Source organism: Oncorhynchus gorbuscha, linkage group LG11 (assembly GCF_021184085.1).
Source record: "Oncorhynchus gorbuscha isolate QuinsamMale2020 ecotype Even-year linkage group LG11, OgorEven_v1.0, whole genome shotgun sequence".
Taxonomy (NCBI): Eukaryota; Metazoa; Chordata; class Actinopteri; order Salmoniformes; family Salmonidae; genus Oncorhynchus; species Oncorhynchus gorbuscha.
The window spans coordinates 49,617,181-49,644,316 of NC_060183.1; the positions used below are offsets into that span (position 1 = coordinate 49,617,181).

General features: G+C 43.7%; 2 protein-coding genes across 4 annotated transcripts; one reads left to right on the forward strand and one right to left on the reverse strand.

Moving 5' to 3' along the window:
* The first annotated feature begins 1,792 nt into the window (after window positions 1-1,792).
* Window positions 1,793-16,458, forward strand: fam166b (family with sequence similarity 166 member B). 3 transcript variants are annotated; one of them, XM_046370004.1, is made up of 7 exons: window positions 1,793-2,155; window positions 2,814-3,037; window positions 3,142-3,296; window positions 3,835-3,967; window positions 5,264-5,476; window positions 5,638-5,737; window positions 13,205-16,458. In XM_046370004.1, exons 1-6 carry the CDS (start codon window positions 2,091-2,093, stop codon window positions 5,730-5,732), a joined length of 885 nt encoding a protein of 294 aa, XP_046225960.1. In that variant the 5' UTR covers window positions 1,793-2,090; the 3' UTR covers window positions 5,733-5,737; window positions 13,205-16,458. The 3 variants fall into 3 exon arrangements, with proteins under 3 accessions (XP_046225960.1, XP_046225959.1, XP_046225961.1); XM_046370003.1 differs by lacking the exon at window positions 13,205-16,458 and having other exon boundaries at window positions 5,638-5,853; XM_046370005.1 differs by lacking the exon at window positions 13,205-16,458 and having other exon boundaries at window positions 3,142-3,236; window positions 5,638-5,827.
* LOC124048869 (AP-4 complex accessory subunit RUSC2) lies at window positions 6,498-16,109 on the reverse strand. Its single transcript, XM_046370002.1, has 9 exons — window positions 14,771-16,109; window positions 14,303-14,603; window positions 13,192-14,193; window positions 9,821-9,897; window positions 9,477-9,651; window positions 9,232-9,337; window positions 9,077-9,123; window positions 8,255-8,969; window positions 6,498-8,169 (listed from the first exon to the last, which is right to left on the reverse strand). Exons 1-9 carry the CDS (start codon window positions 16,052-16,054, stop codon window positions 8,058-8,060), a joined length of 3,819 nt encoding a protein of 1,272 aa, XP_046225958.1. The 5' UTR covers window positions 16,055-16,109; the 3' UTR covers window positions 6,498-8,057.
* Window positions 16,459-27,136: the final 10,678 nt, after the last annotated feature.

A 27,136-nucleotide genomic window follows, 5' to 3' on the forward strand; every position in this document is an offset into this window, starting at 1 on the left:
GAACTATGCTGCCACTGTGGAAGTGGATTTACAGTGGGTTAAATGGACACATTTTTTTATTTTTAATTTGACCTTTATTTAACTAGGCAAGTCAGTTAAGAACAAATTCTTATTTTCAATGACGGCCTAGGAACAGTGGGTTAACTGCCTGTTCAGGGGCAGAACGACAGATTTGTACCTTGTCAGCTCAGGGATTTGAACTTGCAACCTTCCGGTTACTAGTCCAACGCTCTAATCACTAGGCTACCCTGCCGCCCTATAAAAAAAAACTAGGGTAAGACATGTGCCATGGGCATACATTCCACATTTGGTCCTATGGTTCATGAGAAGATTTTTGAAGTCTATTTTAGCATATTACTGTATGTGCTATATTACTTTTTTATTTTGTTTTACTTAACCTTTATTTAACTAGGCAAGTCAGTTAAAGAAATAAAATATTATTTACAATGACGGCCAAATCGGCCAAATCCTAACCCGGACGATACTGGGCCAATTGTGCGCCGGTCTACGGGACTCCCAATCACATCCCGGAATCGAACCAGCGTCTGTAATGATGCCTCTAGCGCTGAGATGTAGTGCTGCGCCACTCGGGACCCCATCTACTGGTATAGTGTGGCCAGCTTTGAATACATCAACGTTATTTTTTCAAACTCTTTAGGGACTATTGTGAGGAGTCCAAATACCACATTTGGAGTGAATCTGACTTTCAGTCCATGAGAAGATTATTTTGGAGTTGCATAGTATTTTTTTGTTGTTGTATTAATAGTTTCCTTACTTTTTAAGATATCAACGCTAAAGTTAATAGTTCATCATGGTAATGTCTTTGCTGACCCTTTCAAGTTGATAAGCGCTGTATATAATACATCTATTATTAGGGGTACAAAGGATTTAAATGGACCTGTAAAATCTGATTTCCTGATTTATCTATAACTCAACTCTCTCTTAACCAGTCCCCTAGCTTTTTCAAACTAAGTTAAGATATGCACCATGGGCCAGCATACCACATGTGGTGTTGTTATTGCTTATGAAAATACTTTAAAAAAAAAGGTTTTCCAAACTTTCCAAGGTGGAGGAAAATCTATCCTGACAGACCTTTAAGGGTTCTTGAGGCAAATTTGTTCAGGATGAGGAAAGACACCTACATACAAAGTTTCAAGTCTCAAAGTTTCAAAAATACAAAGTTTCAAGTTTCAAGTTCACTTCTAGTTTCTGTGTGCCAAATTAGTAAAAAGTTAATAATCTATGTTTGAAATATTTGACCAAATCAAGGGGAAAAAAGTATACAAGAACAACAACAGGTTTCAGAGCTTTACTGTGAACACCTACTAAATACTATAGATGTATTTTATATAGTGCTTTCATAAGAATCTCAAAGTAGCTGGCAGGGAGCTGAAAGTTCATGGGAGACGATCTTCTCCAGTGGGATGGATGATGTAGTTCAGAAGAGTCGTAGCTTGAGTGGCTCAGGAAATATCCCAGTCAATGCAGCAATGCTGCTTTAATTCACCAGGTGTCGCTATTTCATGCCACAAACTGTATATCCTTTCAGATAAGTAATTTTCTGTCAAAATGAACAATTAATCAATTCATTTATTTATACATTTTTCCCATAGGAAAATATACGATCTGATAACAAAAAGTGGGGGAAACATGTGAGATGGCTAAAACAGTAGGGCTTGTGTAAAAACAACTTTGGCTATAGAATACAATTTACATGTGAAATGTAAATATTTGGTAGGCTAGTGTTGATTCAAATGACACTACACCTATTTGACCATAAGGTGCATGGGAATGTGTGATGGCGGTGCTTATTTACCACCGCGGACTGAAGGAACAAGTTGTAGCCTACAGTACAGCACCCAACCACAACAAGCTTTAGAATGTTGGGGGCAAAAGGTGAACGTCTTACCTCACAAAGCCAACAGTGACGGAATAATGGATTCTTGACCTGGTCTAGTCGAAGAAATATCTCTGCGCGTTGTCCACATCCTCTCCACCTGACAACCACACACAAACACAGAACTGCAAAGTTGGCTGCTGTCCGGCGTCCATCTCAAGTTCCGTGTTCAGTGGTACAGTGTGCGGTCAACATGGATGAATTCCCCCCCAAATTCAGCAAGGTGCTGGTGACACCTGATCCGCAGTACATACCGGGGTAGGTTATTCACATTGAAACTACCTCTTTGCTTTTGAATTTGATCAAATAAATGAATTAAATATACACTCTAATTAGATGCGTGTTATATTGACATGTTATTTGTATTACGTGCATGGTGTGCTATTTATATTTAAATTCTAAACCTTTTTAATGATGCATTATTGTATTCGTGAATCATTCCATTGATTTTATGTTGCGCATACCTTTACATTTTATTTGATTATATTATGCCTTCTTATGTCGTTAAACACATAGCATACATTCGGCCTACTATATGCCTAAGGAATTAACACAAACAACTGAACAAACCTACACAAAATGTCCATGAGCAAGAGCAAGTCCAGTGCTCGAGGACAAAAGTATTTTGTGATGACCATCACCCATGGCAACCGTTCCCAGGCAGGAAGTCTAAACTCGCTGACATTAAGGAACACAACACAGCTTAAACTAAATACCATGAGATCCATACAGTCACCTTTCACCTCAATAAAGCCTTACTTTGATATAAGCATTGTACATTTTTAAAAAGGGTTTCAAATATTTACACTAGGCCTACTGTCAACATAACAGAGAATAAATCCAAAAAGGCCTGTTTGAAATCTAATCACAATCCTCACCACAACTACCACCTCTCTCTCTCTCTCTCTGTCCTCAGGTATGCAGGTTACTGCCCCCAGCTGAAGTACCACCTGGGGAAGACCTACGGCCAGCTGACTGCCAAGCTGCTGTCCTCTCCGGAGGTGTCACGCTCGCGTCGCCTGGTCCTCCACACGGGCCGCTTCCCCTCCACAGAGAGAGACACAGGCCCGCGGGACGACAACTGGAGGAGCCACCATGGAGAACGCAGGAATCTAGAGAGGATGATACCGGGCTACACTGGTAAACACACTGTTACTCCGTTTTCATACATTAAGCAGAACACAGAACATCTCTTCCATCTGTAAAGTATGCTTTGCATTGTTTTGACATGGTGTCTTTTCCAGGCTTTGTCCCCAAAAGCCAGAACTACTTCTCCCGTACCTACGCAGAGACGTGTCGCGAGGCACTATCTGAGTTTGACCGAGACCAGCAGAGGAGGGTTCGTCTGGCACCAGCAAACATACCGCTTGTCACCAACACCACCAATTCAGAGTTTAAAGTAATCAGCTCTAATCTCTCTCCTATTACACACACACACACACACACACACACACACACACACACACACACACACACACACACACACACACACACACACACACACACACACACACACACACACACACACACACACACACACACACACACACACACACACACACACACACGTTTAATAATCCATGCTGAGATCCTGTGGCATTTATCACTCTCTGTCTCAGTCTAAATGAGGCCGGCTGCATGACCTGAAGAGCTCTCCAATCATAGATTCAAACCAATTAAGTATTTGAGATTGACAGCCATTGTCTCTCGTTGTGTAGGAGCTGACAGGACAGCTCAACAACACAAGCAATTACTGTTAGCCACTTAGGTTGATGGAATGATAACTTTACATTGATACCATGCGAGAAAATCTTCTCCTCTTATAATCAAAGGTCTATAGTCTGGGATAGGGCCGTTGGTAAGAGCCGGAAGCTTGAATACCTTCGCTGTCTCAACCATAGTGTCTGTATGTCTGCCATTCTGTCTACCCCCTTCAGCCTCGGAGACTGAGCCCCCCTCTGACGGCCATCTCCAAAGATCCAAACCCCTACGAGGCCCTGGACCCCTGGAAGCCCAAAGTGTCTCCTTACTTCATGGAGGACAGCAGTCCACACAAGTACTTCATCTCAGGTAGGTACAGTATGCTACAGGTACCATTTAAAAAAACCTCATATACAAGATGGCCAAAAGTATGTTGACACCCCTTCAATTGAGTGGATTCAGCTGTTTCAGCCACACCCGTTGCTGACAGGAGTATAAAATCAAGCAGACAGCCATGCAATCTCCATAGACAAACAGTGGCAGTAGGACTTGGCACCGTCATAGGATGACACCCTTCTAAGTCAGTACGTCAAATTTCTGCCCTGCTGGAGCTGTCCCGGTCAACTGTAAGTGCTGTTATTGTAAAGTGGAGACGTCTAGGAGCAACAACAGCTCAGCCGCGAAGTGGTAGGCCACACAAGCTCACAGATATGGGACCGCCGAGTGCTGAAGCTCGTAGTGCATAAAAATCTGTCCTCGTTTGCAACACTCGCTACTGAGTTCCAAACTGCCTCTGAAAGCAACGTCAGTACAATAACTGTTCGTCGGGAGCGTCAAGAAATGGATTTCCATGGCTGAGCAGCCGCACACAAGCCTAAGATCATTATACGTAATGACAAGTGTCAGCTGGAGTGGTGTAAAGCTCGCAACCTTTGGACTCTGGAGCAGTGGAAACGCATTCTCTGGAGTGATGAATCACGCTTCACCATCTGGCAGTCCGAATGACGAATCTGAGTTTGGCGGATGCCAGGAGAAAGCCAATGCATAGTGCCAACTGTCAAGTTTGGTGGAGGAGGAATAATGGTCTGGGGCTGTTTTTCATGGTTCGGGCTAGGACTCTTAGTTCCAGTGAAGGGACATTCCAGTGAAGGGACATCATAATGCTACATTCTATACAAATCTGTGCTTACAACATTGTGGCAAGAGTTTGGTGAAGGCTCTTTCCTGTTTCAGCATGACAATGCCCCTGTGCACGAAGCAAGGTCCATACAGAAATGTTTTTTTGAGATTATGTGGAATAACTTGACTAGCCTGCACAGAGCCCTGACCTCAACCCCATTGAACACCTTTGGGATGAATTGGAACGCCGACTGCGAGCCAGGCCTCATCTCCTGACATCAGTGCCCGACCTCACTAATGCTCTTGTGGCTGAATGGAAGCCCCCCGCAGCAATGTTCCAACATCTAGTGGAAAGCCTTCCCAGAAGAGAGGAGGCTGTTATAGCAGCAAAGGGGGGACCAACTCCATATTAATGCTCATGATTTTGGAATGAGATGTTTGACGAGCAGGTGTCCACATACTTTTGCGTGTATGAGTGTATGCAACACAATCAACTGTATATGAGTCTCTGTATTGACTAGATCTTCCATTGAGGCATGTATTTAGGTTTCACAGGGTACGTGCCCAAATCTCGCTTCCTGATTGGCACGGGCTACCCCATCACCACCAACAAGGCCCTGGTCCAGTTTGGAAAAGAAATGAGGAGTGACCCCACCTCCCTGCGCCTCCCTGGGGAGGAATCAGGAGTCCTACCCCCCATCCCCACAGTCTACCCATCCCACCGGGGCCTGCTGCCCTCCTACACCGGCCATGTTCCAGGTGGACCTAAACTTATTCAAAACACTATAGTACCAAGCCTCACACACACAGTTCTGAAATCTCCATATTTTGTTTTAAAATGGATCATATCATCACATGGTAGATCATGTGATACTGTAACATTATTGCTTAACTATAATATTATTTTGATCTGCCCACAGGACACAAGTTCAGGTATGGCCAGACCTTTGGGCAGCTTACCCACAATGCCCTGGGGCTAAGCGGCACTCAGAAGATAGAGGCCAGAGCTCAGTAACGGAGGTACAATCCACAAGACAATCACATGATAAATGACTAGGGTAGAGAACACATCATGGAGTCGTGTTGAGTGATGAATCCAGGGACTTTGAAATAAATGCATATGTCTGTGGAACAGCAACACCTTGGTCTGTGGACTCTGTACATCCCAGAGTGAATCGTAATCATGATTTATGACCAGAACATGTACACACTGTGAATATGGGCAGTGGAACACTGTTTCTCCTGTATTTAGCGATATATACACTACAGTTCAAAAGTTTGGGGTCACTTTTGAAAGAAAATCACATTTTTGGTCCATTAAAATAACATTAAATTGATCAGAAATACAGTATAGGCATTGTTAATGTTGTAAATGACTATTGTAGCTGGAAACGGCAGATTTGTCTATGGAATATCAGCAATCATTATCAGCAATCATCACTCCTGTGTTCCAATGGCACGTTGTGTTAGCTAATGTGCTTTTCTTTAAAAAAAGTTAAGGACATTTCTACGTGACCCCAAACTTTTGAACGATAGTGTATATTTTTTAAATCTGCTGTACAAGTGGATGTGAAACATAAGTCACGAGAGAAATCAATACCTTTTTATTCAGAATGGTTGATTGTCACTGGGAACTTACACTCAGAGAGGGTGCATTCTGTGTAACCTTTATTCAACTAGGCAAGTCAGTTAAGAACAAATTCTTATTTACAATGACGGCCTACCGGGGGCAGTGGGTTAACAGTGGGTTAACTAACAGTGGGTTAACTGCCTTGTTCAGGGGCAGAATGACAGATTTTTACCTTGTCAGCTCGGGGATTCAAACCAGGAACCTTTCGATTACTGGCCCAACGCTCTAACCACTAGGCTACCTGCTACCCCAGCGTAAACCATTCTTCTAAGGTTTTAGGGGAAGGACAGTTAGGTTGGGGAGGAAATATGATAAACTCACATTCACATTTATTGCAAAGGCTTTAATAACCAAGTCATTCCTGTCACGTAAATCCAGACTTTCTCTTTAGCTTAGTAGTACTGGCCTATCAAAATGGTGTACACCTGAAACACAACACGATAGCTTTATATTGTGCAAACAACACACTCTATTTGGAACCTAACAGTTCCACAAATCTAGACTTTTCTTCCATAAATATTTACAAAACCCATTAAAAAAAACAGTATAATAAGATATTGTTGTAGGTAGTACAGTACAACCACACACAGTAGTAGGCCTAAATTAGCACCTAATGACTCCTTGAACGTTTGTTTTAAACCATGCTAGAGTCAGACCTCATGTTTGTCTAGTTGAATGTGAAGGCAACCCCCTTTTGGAAGATAAGCCACTGCACAAGGCTGCTGGCTGGCATAATATGTGGCACTAGTAAACATGGCTAGGAAAGATTGCCTTTCTGCATTTTTTGTTGTCATTCCATTCGCACATAGGATAGTCACACGGGGTAGGGGTTGGAAAGTAGAGGATCAGATTGACAGTATTAGGAGAATAGGATGCTACTGTATGGTGGGCATGCAGCTCCATGACACACTAATTGGTTTCTTCTGCAGAGTCTGGGATGTTGTGCAAGGCTTTCAGATCAAGGCAAGACCCTAACATGGGAGGAGCCTCTCTGACCACACAGTTTTATTGACAGGTTCACAGGGAGAATATATTGCATAAATTCCAATTCATGACAGATGAAAAGAAGCACTTGTAAATCTAATAATACATGGGGGGGGGGGGGGGGGGGTTGTTATTGCCTAATAATAACATAGCAAAAAGTATCACCCATGCTCCAATAGTTGTATTAACTGGTCTACTGTGCTTTTCTGACCAGTGTGAGTGTGTTCTAGCTGAGGTGTCTGTGTGTAACACTGTGCACTATAACACTGACTCAGGATCATGCGGTTGACATTTTGGTGGTGTATCTTTTCTTCTCCTCCCTATCCCTCTCTACTCATCAGAGGGTTGGCTTTTCTTCTCCTCCCTATCCCTCTCTACTCATCAGAGGGTTGGCTTTTCTTCTCCTCCCTATCCCTCTCTACTTCAGAGGGTTGGCTTTTCTTCTCCTCCCTATCCCTCTCTACTCATCAGAGGGTTGGCTTTTCTTCTCCTCCCTATCCCTCTCTACTCATCAGAGGGTTGGCTTTTCTTCTCCTCCCTATCCCTCTCTACTCATCAGAGGGTTGGCTTTTCTTCTCCTCCCTATCCCTCTCTACTCATCAGAGGGTTGGCTTTTCTTCTCCTCCCTATCCCTCTCTACTCATCAGAGGGTTGGCTTTTCTTCTCCTCCCTATCCCTCTCTACTCATCAGAGGGTTGGGTGAGTGTGGTCATAGGGGCACAATGTCTATGTCTGGTGTTTCTGGTCAGGCTGTGGAGCTGGGAGTTTCCCTGACCACACTGTATGAGCCAATAGGCCCAGCTGAGACCTGTCCAACTGCAGCCACTGTGAAGGTCTCCTTTAAGACAAGAGAAATGCAGTTATTAAGGAGGAATTGTAATAACACCATAGGAACAGGTTAGCCAGAGTTCAGTAATTCTGACCTTTTCTGGGCCTGTGTCCCATTGAGATTTTGAGGTGCCCTCTGTGTCCTGGTGGGGGGATTCCCTCCTGATCCAAACAGCTTGGCCCAGCGTAGCCCACCCTGGGAGAGGCTCTCATCCTGGGGGTCTGCCGGCATCCTGGGGGTCTCCAGCCCAGTTCCCTCCCTCCTGCCCTCCTGTGAACTCTCACCTTCTCTCCGCCCCTCCATCCCCTGCTGAGGCTCAGTGTGGATGACATCCATGTAAATCTGTCCATATTCCACCCCCCCCTCTGTGTGGGCAGGCCGTCTCTGCCACCACCCTGGACTGGTGACTGACCACAGACTTCTGCTAGACTTGCCTAAATGCCTCACCCACTTCTCATGACCCATGACCTTTGACCCCTGGGTGGACCCTTGAAGATGCTGTACCAGCTGGTGTGGGTCACCTGGTGGCCTGCTGTTATCTCTGGGACCATCCATAGAACCATATGCCCCCTGTCTGTCTCCTCTCAGTAGAGGCCAACTGGTCATGAGAAAGGTGGAGCATGGTGGAGCTTGTTCCTCGGAGCAGAGCTGTCTGTTTTGCAGCAGGCGGGGCTCCAGCAGCAGGTTTAGGTCAAAGGGTAACATGGAAAGAGGCTGCAGCAGGAGAAGGAGTTCCTGGAACAGAGGCTGACACTGCCCCTGCGACATGGCGATGAAACCCCATGGATGGTAGTGATCTGTCACCATGTCTGGGGAGAGGAGAGTTGGGAAGAGTATGAGAGAGGTATGTTCCAAGAACCTTATGTTTTCTAATTTGGAGAAATTTGGAGAAATTAAAAGAAATCTAAACGCATACCTTTTTGGTTGTAGAGGTGATTTAGCCAGAATTCCAAGGCTCTCAAGCTAAAAGAGAGAATATAAGTCCTTCATTTTACAATCATAACATTTAATAAATCACCATTAGAACACAATTTGATACACTAAAAAAGAGTGAGGCTTGAAGGGACTCACTTGAGCAGGCCCATGATGAAGGCTCGTAGTCTCATACAGTGGCTGGTCAGCAGGGAGCACTGCCTCACCTTGGACAACAGGCTGTGTAGCACCTGGGTGGTAGGGCCTTAGATAGGAACAGAGACCATTGAACTACAACCCCCATTAGCAAATGCAGCACTGTAGTCATACACTCATCAGCATCAAACCTACCACAACCACCCACATCATCATCATTACCATCATCACCACCATGTGTCTCTGACCTGTCTGAGTGGAGGCCTCCACCACATTCCAGGCATGGTTGCGTCGATGACCGATGATCAGGTCAAGTTTGTGGTCCCTAATGCCATCCTGCAGAATGTTCTGGATGGTGGGACACAGATGCTCCAGGACAATACCACCAATGGTGGGACTCCTCGAGCTGTTCCCTAGCCTGATCTGGAGAGAAGTGTGACATTATCATATGATCATGATCAATAATTACACTTGAATTAAAAATAACATACATTTATGGGAGTTGATTCATCCTATTCAGGGTTACTGTCAGTTTTTGTGAGTTGGTTATTCTAGTTCCCTTCAGATCGCTTTTAGCTCTGCTGCACTCTACCTTTTCCCCAGGATCTCGACTGGTGCCAAAATGAGCCATGATCAAATCCACTGCCAAGCTCACAGATTTCAGCAGACCTGGAGAAACATGGAAAGAAGCAATCGGGAGTTAGCTCATTTAATATTCTGTGCCACGCAGGGGGGTTATCAAAATGCCCGAGGGACTGACATAAAGCACATTTGATTCATTAACCAGAAACATCAGACACTGAATAAAAAGGGTGTATATACAGAACCACATGGGAACATCCATGATTCATCTCCCCTCCATCTTGCTCTGGCTCTCTCTAAAATGTCAGGGTACATTCTTAATGCGCATTGAATCTGCCTTACAATGCTCTCCCCTGCCAAACAGACAGTACATCGCTGTTCACGCTTTGCTTTCACAAGACAATGTGCAACAAGCACGGGATTGACATTTACATTGTTTGGTTCTAATCATGTGTGTCTGTATTGTGACACTAAAATAACATACATCTGTGAATCATATTTCCAGCGTATCAACAACACTGCACCCACTGCAACAAACATAAACTGGAGCTTGCACACTCACATACACACACACTAAATGTCTCAGCCAATCCAATGCAGGGAGAGAAAAATAGGTCATGTTTTAAAGAAACCCCCTTCAGGGTATTGAAGGCACTGCTGCAGAAAGCTCTGCTGCTGTTCTCTTTAGAACCCAGCAGCAGCACAGAGTAACAGACAGTGTAGGATGACTGTTCAGTAATAATCTAATGACTCTCCATCTTGACATAACACTAGATTACTGACACTGTCTACCCACCACACACATCCTCTGATTTATACATTGACATCACACACAGTCAACATTACATCACACCATCCACATGATATGCTCTCAGCTCAAAACACACATAATCCCATTAACCTAACTCCGTTTTGTTCTACGACCCCCACAAGTTTCTTGGGACTTGTCTGAAGTCGGTGCAGCCGACCCGCCAACTTCTGTCTGTAGCTTCCGTACAGTTTTGGCTACACACTAACTATGAGCGCTTTGTGTAAAGTTGAGAAGTACTGTATATATGGGGACTGTTTAGTAACAGGGTTCAACATGGTGGTGGATAAAGTATCAAAATGTCATTCTGTAGTAAAAGTAAAAATACCTTATAGAAAGATAGAAAGTTATTCAAGTAAAAGTAAACGTTACCCAGTAAAATACTACTTGAGTAAATGTAAAAAAGTATTTGGTTCCAAATATACTTAAGTATCAAAAGTAAATGTAATTGCTCAATACTTAAGTATCAAGAGTAAAAGTAGAAGTATAAAATCATTTCAAATTCCGCAAAGCAGACAGCACCATTTTCTTGCTTTTAAAAGGTACAAATAGCCAGGTGCACACTTCAACACTCAGACATAATGGACAAAAGATGCATTTGTGTTGAGTGAGTCCGCCAGATCAGAGGCAGAAGGGATGACCATGTGTTGTCTTGATGAATGCGTGAATTACACCATTTTCCTGTCCTGCTAAGCATTCCAAATGTAATGAGTACTTTTGGGTGTCAGGTAAAATGTATGGAGTACAAAAATACATTATTTTCTTTAGGAATGTAGTAAAGTAAAAATACAAGTTGTCAAAAATATAAATAGTAAAGTACAGATACCCCCAAAAATATTTAAGTAGTACTTTACACCACTGGTTAAAAAAAAAAAACTTGTTTCCTGATCTTTCTTATATCTCTGAGATATAGGATAGAGACTTCCTTTAGATTGTTTTGTGGTACTATGTGTTGTTCCATGTAGTGAATATGTTATTCAATGCGTTTGTATGGGCTAATAGTAAGGCCAAAAAAAAAAAAAATCATAATTTATGTTTTACATATACAGTACCAATCAAATGTTTGATTACCAGCACGTGTACTCCGAGCATGCGCTGACCAACTGGCAAGTGTCTTCACTGACATTTTCAACCTGTCCCTGGCCGAGTCTGTAATACCAACATGTTTCGTTTCGTGCGTGCTTAGTACCCTCCTGTACTCCCGGTTCACCCATGACTGCGTGGCCAAGCACGACTCCAACACCATCATTAAGTTTGCCGACGACACAACAACGATGAGACAGCATATAGGGAGGAGGTCAGAGACCTGGAAGTGTGGTGCCAGGACAACAACCTCTCCCTCAACGTGATCAAGACAAAGGAGATGATTGTGGACTTCTCATCGATGGGGCTGTAGTGGAGCAGGTTGAGAGCTTCAAGTTCCTTGGTGTCCACATTACCAACAAGCTAGCATGGTCCAAACACACCAAGACAGTCGTTAAGAGGGCACAGCAATGCCTATTCTCCCTCAGGAAACTGAAAAGATTTGGCATGGGTCCTCAGATCCTCAAAAAGTTCTACAGAGGGCCTCCGGGTGGCGCAGTGGTTAAGGGCGCTGTATTGCAGCGCCAGCTGTGCCACCAGAGACTCTGGGTTCGCGCCCAGGCTCTGTCGCAACAGGCCGCGACTGGGAGGTCCGTGGGGCGACGCACAATTGGCCCAGCGCTATCCGGGAGTTCTTGGCTGGTAGGGATATCCTTGTCTCATCACGCACCAGCGACTCCTGTGGCGGGCTGGGCGCAGTGCACGATAACCAAGGTTGCCAGGTGCACGGTGTTTCCTCCGACACATTGGTGCGGCTGGCTTCCGGGTTGGATGCGCGCTGTGTTAAGAAGCAGCGGCTTGGTTGGGTTGTGTATCGGAGGACGCATGACTTTCAACCTTCGTCTCTCCCAAGCCTGTACGGGAGTTGTAGTGATGAGACAAGATAATAGCTACTAAAGCAATTGTATACCATGAAACTGGGGAGAAAAAGGGGTCAAATTCAAAAACACACACAAATAAAAAGTTCTACAGCTGCACCATCTAGAGCATCCTGACTGCTTGTTTCTCTGCCTGGTATGGCAACTGCTCGACCTACGACCACAAGGAGCTACAGAGGGTAGTGTGTACGGCCCAGTACATCACTGGTGTCAAGCTTCCTGCCATCCAGGACCTCTGTCAAGAAGGCTGTTTATTATCTATGCATAGTCACTACTGTACGTACATGTACATATTACCCCGACTAATCTGTACCCCCGCACATTGACTCGGTACCCCCTGTATATAGTCTCCACATTGACTCGGTACCGGTACCCCCTGTATATAGCCTCGTTATTGTTATTTTATTGTTGTTATTTTTTATTTTTTATTTTATTTACTAAATATTTTTCTTAAAACTGCATTGTTGGAAGTAAGCATTTCACTGTTTCACCTGTTTTATTTGGCGCATTTGACAAATACAATTTGATTTGACTTGATATGAACTGCTCTGAGACCAGGTTGATCCATGCTCTATCACCTATACACAGATCAGGCCCCTCCCTCTTCCTCACCTCTCCTCTGCAGGTGGCTGATGGACAGAGACTCGTAGGAGGCTTCAGGTGACAGGCAGAACTCCACAGGTGGCCTACTGTCACTCAGGCTGAAGGAGTCACAGTGCTGTTGTTGATGCTGCTTTACACTGGGCCCTGCAGACACCAGGGGCTGCAGAAGGGCGCTCAGAGAGGACAGAGGGGCCACTGACGAGAAAGCAGCTGTCAGGCTACGATGAGAGGCTGCAGACCCAGTCATAGGGACTGAGGATAGTGGGATTGTCTTGTGGGGCAGTAAGGGTGGGTCTGGAGAGAAGGACACCAGCAGGTCTGGATGATGGATGTGACTGACAGAGGGTGACATGGTTGCTACATGGGAGATGGGGCAGTGAGGGCTGTGGGTCAGGAGGACTGGGTTGAGGCTCTTCTGCTCTGGGGACAGGCGAATGAGATCTTGGCAGATCTGAGCCATGCCTTGGCTCCGTTTGATTGAATCTTTACAATGAGACTGGTTTGGGCTACTGTGGGCCTGAACTGGGCTGGGGTAGATTTGGTCTAGGTCTTCATAGAGCTGGTCCTGGCATGAATAAGCCTGGGTTAGTTTGGTTTTTGTTTGTGCTTGTTTTGGACTGGTCGAAGTGAGACCAAGGTTAGTGTGGGGCCTGTATGGACTGGAATGTGTCCAGTTGAGTCTGGACTGGAAGCGTTCTGGACTGGGGGTGCAGGTGGAGCAGGTATCAGAGCTGGAGGGGCCTTCCAGGAGGATGGCTCCATAGCTGCCTAGCGGTGAGGGATGCAGGTGGGTCAGGAGTCTGTTGCCTTTGCCTATGCACTTGGACCCTGGCTGGGAGTTGAAGCTGGGCTTGGGGTTCTTGTGGCTGATGTACTGGTCCAGCAGGGAGCCCAGGGGCTGGCTCTGAGGTTTACCTGCTGGGGGAAGCAGGACGAAGGGCTGGATGGGCAGGGAGGTGGGCCTCTGAGCCTTACTGTAGCGAACCACAGGAGTGGCCCATGAACATGCCCCTGACAGGGAGAGAGGGAGAGGGGATGAAAAGTTTTAAAGATAAGGAAAAAACAAGGGTAGATCAGCTGAATCGTAATTACTCATGTACCAACTGGCTTGTTTTCTTACCCTCCTCCTCCGTCTCATTGTTCGGTGACACAGAAGGGTGGTTGGACACAGTGATACTGCCTTGGTTGGGACTCAGGAGTAGGGGGGAGTGGCTGCTACTCTGGCCCAGGGAAACTGCCTCTTGAATGGGACACAGATCCTGGGAGGTGTGGGAGTGGCTGGAGGTCTGGCAGCTGTCTGTATGTCTCTTACAGTAGGCAATCTCAGCAAAGGAGGTGACATGCTGGGAGTCCCAGCTCAAACAGCGAGGATGGTGCAATGGGGTAGCTCTCCTCCCTTCTTTGTCTAAGCCTTCTTCCTGCTGGCCATGGAGAAACAGATAAAACTTTGATTAGTTGACAGGAAAGTCAACTGCTATGAGAGTCATTCTGCTCATCATACATCTTACAAATTAGTCAAAACCTGAAGAAGAAATTAAAAAGTTGTGCATTTTTCTAAACATACTGTAAGTCATTGTGGTATGCCAACCTGTTTCTCCTCCTGGCTCTGCTCTCCCCGGGCCTTACTGAAGAGGAAGTAGTGGCCCTCTGAGGTGACGCTGGTGGTGCTGGACCAGGCTGGGCTGGGCGAGGCTGATTGGGATGACAGGTCACAGGTCACCAGCTTGTAGTACTTCTGGGTGGTCCCTGTGGGCAGCAGCCTGGCCTGGCTCTGGAGACAGGAAGTGAGGTCAGAGACCTCCAGAGAGGACAGGAGGCCGTGGGCGTCGGGAAGGTAGACATTACAGTTGGAGTCCAGCGCCTGTGGTGACCAGCAGGGGACAGAAGGCACCCCGTCAAGAGGAAAGGAGGTTGTTCTGCCCTCCTGACTGGGGCCAGCAGCTTGAGGACCCTGGGGCTCCTGGGGGAAAGGTTGCAGGTTTAGGACGACAGTGCCTTCTGCTGGCTGGGATGACTGCATTGCAGGAATGCTGAGGTCGTTTGGGGTGGCAGGGTTGTTACTCTTGTTGTAGATCGCACTAAAGTTGACGAGAACCCCATCTGAGCTGTTGCAGGAGGAGTCTGTGACGTACTCTAGAAGACCATCAGAGAAAGACTCAGGGAAACATTTTGTTTGGCCATAGCTGAAGCAGTAGCTCTCATCACCACATTTTAGCATATTATCTTCAACATCCTCCAGTCTCTCCTGCTCCCCACAGTCCTTCAACACAGTTTTACCCCTGTTGTCATGGTTCTGACTGGCTGATTGGCTAGAAGGTTTGGAGGTCTGCCTCCCAGCATTACTCAGGGCCCAGTTAGAGTTTCCATGCAACTGCAGCACAAAAGAGGAGTCCTCATGGTATCTGTGCAGGTTATCTCCATCACTATCTTCATCCTCCTCATCTTCATCCACCCCTTCATTAGGGAGAAAGGAGTTGTGTTGCCGTAAAGTACCTCCAACTACAGGGTGTTGTTTATGTCTTTGAGAGATTGTCATCTGTGAAGCCTCCTCTGATGATGATCCAGAGTCACACTTCCCACTGCTGTCACTGCCCCCCTCCCCGTCCCCCTCGCCCCAGTCCTCGTTGAGGCTCCAGTAGCTGGAGGAGATATGTCTAAGGTGGTTGTGGAAGGGCTCTCTGTGGAGGTTGCCTTGCTCGGGGAGGGAGGCAGCGCGGGTCAGACCCACGGAGCTGGAGCACAGTCGACCAGGCCGCTTGGAGGAGCCGCTGCACAGAGCCGCCTGCACAGGAAGCTGCCAGGGGGGGAGCTGCACCAGGGGGAAGTGACACGCGATCAGGGTGTCCCCTGATAGGCTGGCTGTCATGTTCATTCTCTCAGCTCAGCAGTTGATGTTATTACTGAAAGAGTCTCCATGCTCTGAAGGAAACATCTGAAACAGGAGGAAAGGAGAGCATTAAATGGGTTATGATGATACGAGAACAGATAAGCAGCCCAATGCTACTATGAAGCCTCATGCTAATTCTGAAGTCTATAGTCAGACTCAGAAAACTAATGCCTCCTCTGCCCCAAGCCATCAGCATGGCCAGCACCAGAGCTGCATGATTCACTCAGTCAGCCGTGGCGTGCTCCCTTCCTTCCCACCTAGCAAAAGTCACCCATAGCTACTCATAGTGGTGACCCGTCATTCAGGCCAGATGGGGCGGGGCCCCACATTTTTAGGCCAATTATTTTGGGGGGAGGTTGCCTGTTTTTCATGTTATTTTGCCATTAATATGTGTCACACATCAGTTTGAAAACAATGTAAAAATACAATTATTTATTTATTTTTTATAGTGAGTTAATAAAGCCTCCATTACAAACATGGTGTCTTTTTTGCTTTCTTGAGTAAAGCAGGTCCAAAATACAGGTGTTTCAGCCTAGATCCGTGCTCTCTGTGGTGGTGGTGGTGGTGATGGGGCAGCTCAGTGTTCTGTCACTCTGTCGCTCGAAAATGCAAGCCCCTTTGGTGCTGCCATAGAGGTACATTAGAATTGTATTTATTTAACTAGGCAAATCAGTTAAAAACAAATAATTATTTACAATGATTGCCTACCAGAAGGCAAAAGGCCTCCTGCGGAGACGGGGGCTGGGATTAAATATAAAATAAAGGACAAAACATATCACGACAAGAGAGACACCATAACACTACATAAAGAGAAACCTAATACAACAACATAGCATGGCAGCAACACATGAAAACACAGCATGGTAGCAACACAACATGACCACAACTTGGTAGCAGCACAAAACATGGTACAAACATTATTAGGCACAGACAACAGCACAAAGGGCAAGAAGGTAGAGACAACAATACATCACGTGAAGCAGCCACAACTGTCAGTAAGAGTGTCCATGATTGAGTCTTTGAATGAAGAGATAAAACGGTCAAGTATGAGTGTTTTTTTCGCAGCTCGTTCCAGTCACTAGCTGCAGCAAACTGAAAAGAGGAGCAACCCAGGATGTGTGTGCTTTGGGGACCTTGAACAGAATATGACTGGCAGAACGGGTGTTGTATGTGGAGGATGGGGGCTACAGTAGGTATCTCAAATAGGGGGAGTGAGCCCTAAGAGGGTTTTATAAATAAGCATCAACCAGTGGGTCTTTGCAATGTGTACACAGAGATGACCAGTTTATAGAGTATAGAATGCAGCGATGGGTCCTATAAGGAGCATTGGTGGCAAATCTGATGGCCGAATGATAAAGAACATCTAGCCGCTCGAAAGCACCCTTACCTGCCAATCTATAAATTACATCTCCCTAATCTAGCATGGGTAGGATGGTCATCTGAATCAGGGTTAATTTGGCAGCTGGGGTGAAAGATGAGCGATAACAATAGAGGAAACCATGTCTAGATTTAACCTTAGCCTGCAGCTTTGATATGTGCTGTGAGAAGGACAGTGTACCGTCAAGCCATACTCCCAAGTACTTGTATGAGGTGACTACCTCAAGCTCTAAACCCTCAGAGGTAGTTATCACACCTGTGGGGAGAGGGGCATTCTTCTTACCAAACCACATGACCTTTGTTTTGGAGGTGGTCAGAACAAGGTTAAGGGCAGAGAAAGATCATTGGAAACTAATAAAACGTTTTTGTAGAACGTTCAACACAAAATACAGGGAGGGGCCAGCTGAGTATAAGTATTTAAATGAATGAGAGAGCTTCCTACTGCTTGAGCTATGTTGTTGATGTGAATTGAGAAGAGTGTGGGGCCTAGGATCGAGCCTTGGGGTACTCCCTTGGTGACAGGCAGTGGCTGAGACAGCAGATGTTCTGACTTTATACACTGCACTCTTTGAGCGAGGTAGTTAGCAAAACAGGCCAAAGACCCCTCAGAGACACCAATACTCCTGCCAGGTTGTGCGCTACTGGTAAGAAGTCAGGTGCAGGAGAGTGGAGAGTTGTGATCAGGCGCACACTTTAATTGGCGGAAGTAACAACAGACGGACGCAACTGCGTCAAAAACCTCCAGCCAAATGGCAAAAGTGCAAAGCGTGACAACAGTCACAATAATGCATAAGTTAAACAATTAAACACACGTGGGTACAACACGGTACCCGGGGAAAACCAGCCTGGTGCGTAACATGAAACTGTCATGTTTTGTCTTAGATTGTCTTGTCATTTTGCTTTTCCCTCTGTTCATTTTCCCCCTGCTGGTCTTTTTAGGTTCGTTCCCCTTTTTCTCTCTCCCTTCCTCTCTCTCTTCTCTCTATCGTTCCGTTCCTGCTCCCAGCTGTTCCTATTCCCCTAATCAATCATTTAACACCTGTTCCCTATCTTTCCCCTGATTAGAGTCCCTATTTCTCCCCTTGTTTTCCGTTTCTGCCCTGGGATCCTTGTCTATTGTTCACCGTGCTGTGTCTGTGTACGCCCTGTCGTGTCGTGTTTCCCTCAGATGCTGCGTGGTGAGCAGGTGTCTGAGTCTGCTACGTTCAAGTGCCTTCCCGAGGCAACCTGCAGTTCTTGATCGAGTCTCCAGTCTGTTCTCGTCATTACGAGTGGAATTATGCCTTATGATTGTAAATTTACTTTACTGGATTAAAGACTCTGTTTTCGCCAAGTCGCTTTTGGGTCCTCATTCACCTGCATAACAGAAACATGTAACAAAAACAATTCCACACAAAGACATGGGGGGGGGAGACAGAGGGAATATATATGTAGTGTGATTAGGGAATGTAAACCAGGTGTGCGGGGAAACAAGACAAAACAAATGGAACAATGAACAGTGGAGCGGCGATGGCTAGAAGACTGGTGACGTCGACTGCCACCCGAACAAGGAGAGGGGGCGACTTCGGCGGAAGTCGTGACAACTCCTTAGCCGGCCCACAAGAATGGAATGGTCTACCATATCAAAAGCTTTGGCCAAGTCAATCAAAATAGAAGCACAACATTTATTAGAATCAAGGGCAATGGTGACATAATTTAAAACCTTTAACGTTGCAGTGACACATCCATAACCTGACCGGAAACCAGATTGAATACCCGAGAGAATACTATAGAGATCAAGAAAGCCAGTCAGTTGATTATTGACAAGTTTTTCCAACACTTTTGCGTAAACAGGACAAAATAGATATTACAGTATATAACAGTTAGGATCAACTTTATCTCCCCTTTAAATAAAGGATGTACCGTGGCTGCCTCCCCAGAGAGGAGAGACACCTCTTAGAACTACCCATTGTCATCAACTTACACTAATTAGCATAGCATAACGGTCAAAAAATATTATTAGAAAATATTCCTATTCATGAAATCACAAGTGAAATATAGTGAAACGCAACTTAGCCTTTTGTTAATCACCCTGTCATCTCAGATTTTGAAATTATGCTTTACAGCCAAAGCAAGACAAGCGTTTGTGTAAGTTTATCGATAGCCTAGCATAGTATTATGTCCAGCTAGCAGCAGGAAGCTTGGTCACGAAAATCAGAAAAGCAATCAAATTAAATCGTTTACCTTTGATGAGCTTCGGATGTTTTCACTCACGAGACTCCCAGTTAGAGACTCCCAGTTAGACAGCAAATGTTCCTTTTGTTCCATAAAGATTATTTTTATAGCCGAAATACCTCTGTTTCGTTTTGTTGAGAAATCCACCGGGAATTGCGGTCACGACAACGCCGAAAAAAACTCCAAATTAGATCCATAATATCGACAGAAACATGGCAAACGTTTTTTATAATCAATCCTCAAGGTGTTTTTCAATTTTCAAATATCTATTCGATAATATATCAACCGGGACAATTGGCTTTTCAGTAGGAGCGAGAGGAACAATGGCAGCCTTTGTCTATTACGCACAAACCACTCAGAGCCACCACCTGACCACTGACGCAATGTTGTCGTTCACGCTCATTTTTCAAAATAAAAGCCTGAAACTATGTCTAGTGGCTGTAGACACATTAGGGAAGCCATATAAAAAGGAATCTGGTTGATATCCCTTTCAATGGGCAATAGGGATGCATAGAAACACAGGGGTTTCAAAATAAGATTTTTCTCAGGCTTTCGCCTGCAATATCAGTTCTGTTATACTCACAGACAATATTTTTACAGGTTTGGAAACTTTAGAGTGTTTTCTATCTTAAGCTGTCAATTGTATGCATATTCTATCATCTGGTCCTGAGAAATCGCCCGTTTACTTTGGGAACGTTATTTTTCAAATAACGTTATTTTTCAATAGTGCCCCCTAGTTTCAAGAGGTTAATTAAAAAGGTCAAAGATAGGCTTGGCGATGATAGGGGCAGCAACTTAAAGAAGGGTCAAGTTTAAGGAGCTGCTTTAACACTTTGGACTCAGTGACCGCCTGCAGGGAGAAACTTTGTAGTGGGGCAGGGGAAAAATAGGGAGGAGCATTGGGGATCGTCACATTAGAAGGGGTGTGTAACTGACAGTTAGACTTACAGGTTATGTCGTTGTCTTTTGTTTGAAATGTTTATGTGTCCGCTATGCGGGGGAAATGATAATACAAGCGGAAACATAGCTAATACTGTTGTAACGGGGATCCTTATTGTACCAACACACTTTTGGAGGGAAGGCAATCCTGCGCTGCGTTAGCTAAGTTTTCATGTCATCGGGTGTAGTTCATAAAGGTTGAAGAGTGTATGTTAGGATGAAGTGTGAATTCATGCAAGGAATAATAAGTGTGAAGTTTGATTTCCTCCCTTCTGTAATAAGCAGCAAATGAGGTATTTGTTCTTTTATTCATGTGTTAATCTGAACCTGTTATAACGCCGGTTAAACTTATGTATGTAAGCACTTCAGAGTTATACCAAGCTAATAAGTCACTCGTAAGATAAGGTTGTAAGAGTGTGCTTAACTGTATTTTTCATTTACTTTATAGTTCTCACGGAAGGTGATAATTCTGACTAAAACTACAGAATAAAGCCGCCAGTTAAAATCAAGGAACGGTTGTGCTCGTGGTTACTGAAGGGAGCTACAGGGTGGGAGATGAGGAAATGTTGGACAGGCAAGGAGGCATGGCAGAGTCAGATAGGAATCTTGACTTAATGAAGTGGTGATTAAAGAGCTCAGCCATGTGCTTCTTGTCAGTAACAACCACATCATCAACATTAAGGGACATGGGCAGCTGTGAGGAGGAGGGTTTATTCTCCAGGTCTTTAACCGTTTACCAGATCTTCTTGGGGTTAGACCCACAGAGCGAGAACTGCTCCTTAAAGTAACTAACTTTGGCCTTCCGGATAGCCTGAGAGCACTTGTTTCTAATTTGCCTTAACGAGAGCCAATCAGCCTGAGTATGCGTGGGCTGAGCGATTTGCCAAATTGAATTCTTGAGGTGGAGTACCTCTGACAGATAACAGTCGAACCAGGGGCTGAACCTGTTTTTAATTCTCATTTTCTTTATGGCCGTGTATTTGTTAACGACACCACTGAAAACATCAAAAAAGAAGGTCTAAGCGTCTTCGACAGAGTGTATCAAGCTGATTCTGAAGTGCCTATCCAAGAAGGCTCAAGGTCATTGGCCAAAGTTAAAATGATGTAAAATCATGTTATATCTACAGTAGCTTTGATTGGACTGATCATGTCAACATCTTACTTTCAAAATCTTAGCTAGCAGTCATCATGAATCAAGTCGACAATCTATTGGTGAATCCTGGTCATATGAAGAGAAATAATGAAGAGAAATTAGAGATAAAACGTACCGGTGCTCATTGGCCATTGGACATAAACAGTACACAAGTTGTAAATTGTCATTTCAACAATGAGTGGTTTGGAAGAAATCAGTGGCTAACTGCAAGCATTGCAAAGCAATCACAAGCCTGCTATTCAGTGGAGTGGGTGTGTGGTCACAATTCTCAGTTTAAGGGTCTCTTTTCCAAGCTTAAAATGATAAACATTCAACATAAGCCATGCTGTCAATCCAGCATGATTTCTGCCGCGCTCAAAACAACTGTTAACTCAGAACTGGGAAATCTTACTTCAGTGAGTTCAAGACAACTGGGAACTCAGGAAAAAAAACCAGCCCCGACTGGGAAAATACATTTTGAACAGTCATCCAAATCGGGATCTTTGGCCTCTTTCTAGAGCTACAACCTGAAGATCACTGACGTCATCATGATTCTACCTTGTTTTTCCCCCCCGGAGTTCCCTGTTGTCTTGAAAGCACCATAAATCCAGAGAATGCCAGACTTTGAGGACAAAATTTGCCCACGAAAGACCGCCACACCACCTTCCAGTTCAAGTGAGCACAACAAGGTGAGTACAAAAATGTCTTGTATTGCTGCTGCATAAATTATGTAAAATTCCAGGGTGATATGTATACTGTAGCTAAGAAAGTAATACTAAGTGTATGTTGTGTAGTAAGCTGTTAGTAGCCCATGTGCCTCATCCTAATAATTTGGTATATTTTCCCCTCTTAATTTTGCCTACTGTTCTGACTTGGTGGTGCACATGTAGCCTATAACCGGTTTAGAGAAATGTAATCATTGAATATTGTAAGAGCTTTCATTGTCTGCATTTATGTCCCCTTCTGACTTGGTGTACAGGGAGAATACTGTAAGAACGGCCCATGTTCTGAATTCTGTCGCTGTACATTTCAAAAGTGCTGAACAAAAATTTATATTAACTACGTTCATTAATGTCTTAATCGAAATTATGGATTGCCTCTTGTCTGCTTATCGTCCCCTTATGCCATAGTTTGTACATCACAATTGTCAGTAGAAATCACATTTGTTTAAGCAAGTCAGACATATCAGTGTGTGTTAAAGGCAGTAAATGAATTAACTGTTTTGCTGTCAGACAAGGCTCTGCTGATAGCCAGGTGTAGTAGTGGCAAGGTGTTTGGACTGCTGTTGGGACACTGCTGTTGGGACAGCTTTATGTAGGCCCTAACAGTTTGTGGGCACTCTTTGTCACTGTTATATTGCAATTCATGCATTGTTTAGTGTTGTGTTGTGTAGTGGCTTTGCTGGCATGCATCCCCCAATTTTTGTTGTTAGTTTGCCCAACCAAAATGTACATTCTAAAATCGCCACTGGCTATTTATAGTCTGTCTGACTCTGCACTGCAACTGGGGCAGCAATACTGCAGATAACCAACAAAGACGAGACAGCCTATAGAGAGGAGGTAAGTTAACTGGCATTCTGGTGCCAGGACAACAACCTATCCCTCAACCTCAGCAAAACAAAGGAGTTGATTGTTGACTTAAGGAAGCAGAGGATGGAACACGGGACTGCAGTAGAGAGAATCAGCAGTTTTAAGTTTCTCAGTGTCCACATCACAGAGGATGTTACATGGACAAACATACTGTATAAAACTTGAAACTTGATAGTCTGATAGAAAGACCATGTTACACAACACAGCCATTCATGTACACCTCTTAAAGGCCCAGTGCAGTCGGAAACGTGATTTTCCTGTGTTTTATATAAAATGTAACTGCCAAAATAAAGAAAACACCAACATAAAATGTCTTAAGGTTTTGGACCACCACGAGTGACAAAAACAGCTTCAATGTGCCTTGGCATAGATTCTACAAGTGTGTGAGACTCTATTGGAGGAATGCAACAATTAGCATCACGGATAACGCTATTGTTAAACACGGCTAACGCTATTGTTAATAATGACAAATAACACTGCCATAAATGTCATTAATGTAAAGAAAGAAAGGCAGTGTTTTGTGTCACACGATCTGTGAATACTCCATGCATTAAAACTGACAGTCCCCAAAATCGTACTAGAATTACTGAAATAAATATGTATATGTTTACGTTACTTATTTTTATTTATTTCCCACTGTTTTAGTCAGAAGACAGCCACCCAGACCTTCCTAGCACCATGTAAATGTCCTCTGTCGATTAAACTTGTATTTGCCTCCCTCTGGTGGTCGGCTGCATCATTACATCCATTTATATCACTTCACCGTAATGTTACTCCAAAGCAATCTTTGAATTTGTCGCAAGAAGGTGGATCTAAATACATAACTTTCATAGCTCTACGATAAAGAATCCGACCTACACTTTTCCTTAAACCTAAAATAAGTAAAGAAGTAATTTTGTGTGGAAGTCAAAAATGTGTTTTACGTCGGAGACAGACACATTGCATATACTAAGGATTCCCCCTCGTCTATAAGAGGGCCGCACACTGTTTAAATGGACCAAATGTTGATTTAGACGTTCACAAATGTAACAGATTTTGACTCTCACTAATGTCATAATATGTTTGGTAAAGTAAAGAAGGTGAAATATTTTGGGTAGATATTCCTAAAACAGATTATAGCAATATACTGTATGGACATATCATAAAGTATGAAAAGGCTTATTCATTCACAATTGTATTTTATCATATCATCTTGGTATAGATTTTATTGTACTTTTATGTGTACTGGATCATATTTGTTGAAAAGTGTTTTTTCTTTCTCATAAATGAACAATTCCTGGTGAAAGCCAAAGGTCATAGCTTTCTAGGGAGGGGACACTACTAGATTAACGAAATATTACCCTCTTGTTAGATTGATGACTAAAGGCATAGCAAAACAGTGCACAACGTCTGTCAGCTCAACTTTAAATCATGAATTATGGACAACTCTTGAACTAGGGTGTAAAATATGTTTTGATTCAACTCATGTTTTATACTGAATGTATGCTATTCTGCATGTGTTCATTTGTTAAAAATTGCCTTGCCTGAGAGGGTAGGCTACCAACAGTGGTGTAAGCCTAGTGGTGGGTAAACGCAAGTAAACACCGTTTACCCACCTTTTTCAGATTTTGGGGGGAAAGTAGGCATGACTTTATTCACCACGACCGGAAATGAAAGTTTACCCACATTTTTTCTCCAACCTATCCATCACTGCCATAACATAGTAATATCCATTGCAGACACTTTCATAAATACCCTCATATTTGAATCACAGGATATAGGCCTATGTGACTCTGTCTCAATCAATCGGTTTGCTAGAGAAATACATAACAGCATCACTTGTCATCAACAAGACTACTGTTCCTGATTTGACACAACAGTTTGGTCGTTCCAACAATTCAGTGTCTTTTGAGAAGTGTAACTTGTTTTTTTTTTTAAAGAAAAAAGGTTTGATTTCACCTAATTGTAACATTCTGTCATCAGGAACACATGTTCAACTTAATAAAACATGAATTTTCCCATCTCAAGAAGTTACGTTTAAAAGAAATGACTATAGTAAGTGCCTATTAAAGGGCATTTAATTTAATAACAGGCTTTTAAAATGCAATATTGTTGCACAATTTCTACTTAAAATATCAAAGGGAACACAAAAGGTACTCCTTTCGTGGAACTACCCAGTTGAAGATGATCTCTGATCACATAGACGTCATATCAGTGAGAACTGGGATTTGTGCACTGACAATACCTTGGAGCCTCTCACCTTTAAATAAGAGAATTGAATTAAATACCAGGAGAGAACTTCCTGTGGAAAGTGGGCCATGCAGGCTTACAAGATGTTGTTGCAGATGACTAACCACTGCCACTGCATATTTGATATGCCCCCTGCATCCCAGTCAGCACCCATGCCTGCCTGGCTACTAATAGACACAAACTAGTGGAGAAAAGACTCACTGTGGCCTGGATACAGGAATATTAGAGGAAACCAGATCAACCTGATGTGATTAGCCCCAACTATTGCGGTAGCAACATTTCTGTCAGATCTACTAATCCATCTCATATGAGAGAAGAAATTGTCGTAACATGAGATACACAGACAACTCACTATTCTGTTCTTAGCCCTGGAATCAGTGGCTGTGGTCTAGTGGAAGACAGATCAAGAAGACAAACTTGAGTTGTTGTTGTCTGTTTCTATAAAGTTTGTTTCTCTGTAATGAGCAGTTGGAGGGCAGTACAGAAGACATTATGATGCTCAGATTAGAACAGCTTGGCCTATATTCTGTGAAAACAATTGTTGTAAGGTAGGGGTAATATGGAATGAGCAAGGTGACTGACAGGGTTAAAAATAAGTCTATGTTCAGTCGTTTCAACAGAATATTTCTCAAACAGAGTGGATGGAAAACTGTGTGTGTGTGTGTGTGTGTGTGTACGTATTTAACTATAGTTGTGGGGACCAGAAGTCCCCACAAGAGTAGTAAACAAACAAAGAATTTGACCAACTGGGGACATTTTGTTGGTCCCCACAAGGTCAAATGCTGTCTCTAGGGTGTTTAGGGTTAAGGTTAGAATTAGTGTTAGGGTTAGGTTTAGGGTTAGGAGCTAGGGTTAGAAACTATGGTTAGATTTAGGGCTAAGGTTAGAATTAGTGTTAGGGTTAGAATTAGGTTTAGGGTTAGGAGCTAGGGTTAGAAACTATGGTTAGGTTTAGGGCTAAGGTTAGGATTAGTGTTAGGGTTAGAATTAGGTTTAGGGTTAGGAGCTAGGGTTAGAAACTATGGTTAGGTTTAGGGCTAAGGTTAGAATTAGTGTTAGGGTTAGAATTAGGTTTAGCGTTAGGAGCTAGGGTTAGAAACTATGGTTAGGTTTAGGGTTAAGGTTAGGTTTTGCAGTTAAGGTTAGGAAAAGTGTGTATGTTATGGAGCGATTTTAATGCGAACAGACATTTTATTTGAATTAGATAATTTTGTATTAGGATATTGAATTTGAATTTTATATTTTTTTCATTTGTAATGCACAAATTGAATAATAAAAATCATAATTTCAACTTTTTGCAATCAGTTTTAAAATTCAATTTCAATATAATTGAAAATTCAATATTTATATATTGGTAGATATTGCATTCATTGTCCGTGTATCAAGTTTACAACCTATTATGTCAAGTTGATCAAAGTTTCATATATTCAATTTATCGGATACATTCAGATTCAGTTTTCTAATTCAGTAATCTAAATTCCAATTCAAAACCAGAGACAACATCATGGTACTTTGGCAGCCAGGAAAAGTAGAGGAGAACAGATAGAATAAAACACTGTGGTAAACAGAAGCTTCTGGTCGTTTCTG

What these genes read in the sequence shown, in the direction of transcription:
- LOC124048869 (XM_046370002.1), bottom strand. Translation starts at nt 16,054, where the DNA reads ATGAACATGACAGCCAGCCTATCAGGGGACACCCTGATCGCGTGTCAC. An exon ending in GGAGGCCTCCACTCAGACAG is followed by an intron (nt 9,338 to 9,476) that starts GTCAGAGACACA and finishes TTCCTATCTAAG; the next exon opens with GCCCTACCACCCAGGTGCTA. An exon ending in TTCATCATGGGCCTGCTCAA is followed by an intron (nt 9,124 to 9,231) that starts GTGAGTCCCTTC and finishes TCTCTCTTTTAG; the next exon opens with CTTGAGAGCCTTGGAATTCT.
- fam166b (XM_046370004.1), top strand. Translation starts at nt 2,091, where the DNA reads ATGGATGAATTCCCCCCCAAATTCAGCAAGGTGCTGGTGACACCTGAT. An exon ending in GATGATACCGGGCTACACTG is followed by an intron (nt 3,038 to 3,141) that starts GTAAACACACTG and finishes TGTCTTTTCCAG; the next exon opens with GCTTTGTCCCCAAAAGCCAG. An exon ending in CTACACCGGCCATGTTCCAG is followed by an intron (nt 5,477 to 5,637) that starts GTGGACCTAAAC and finishes ATCTGCCCACAG; the next exon opens with GACACAAGTTCAGGTATGGC.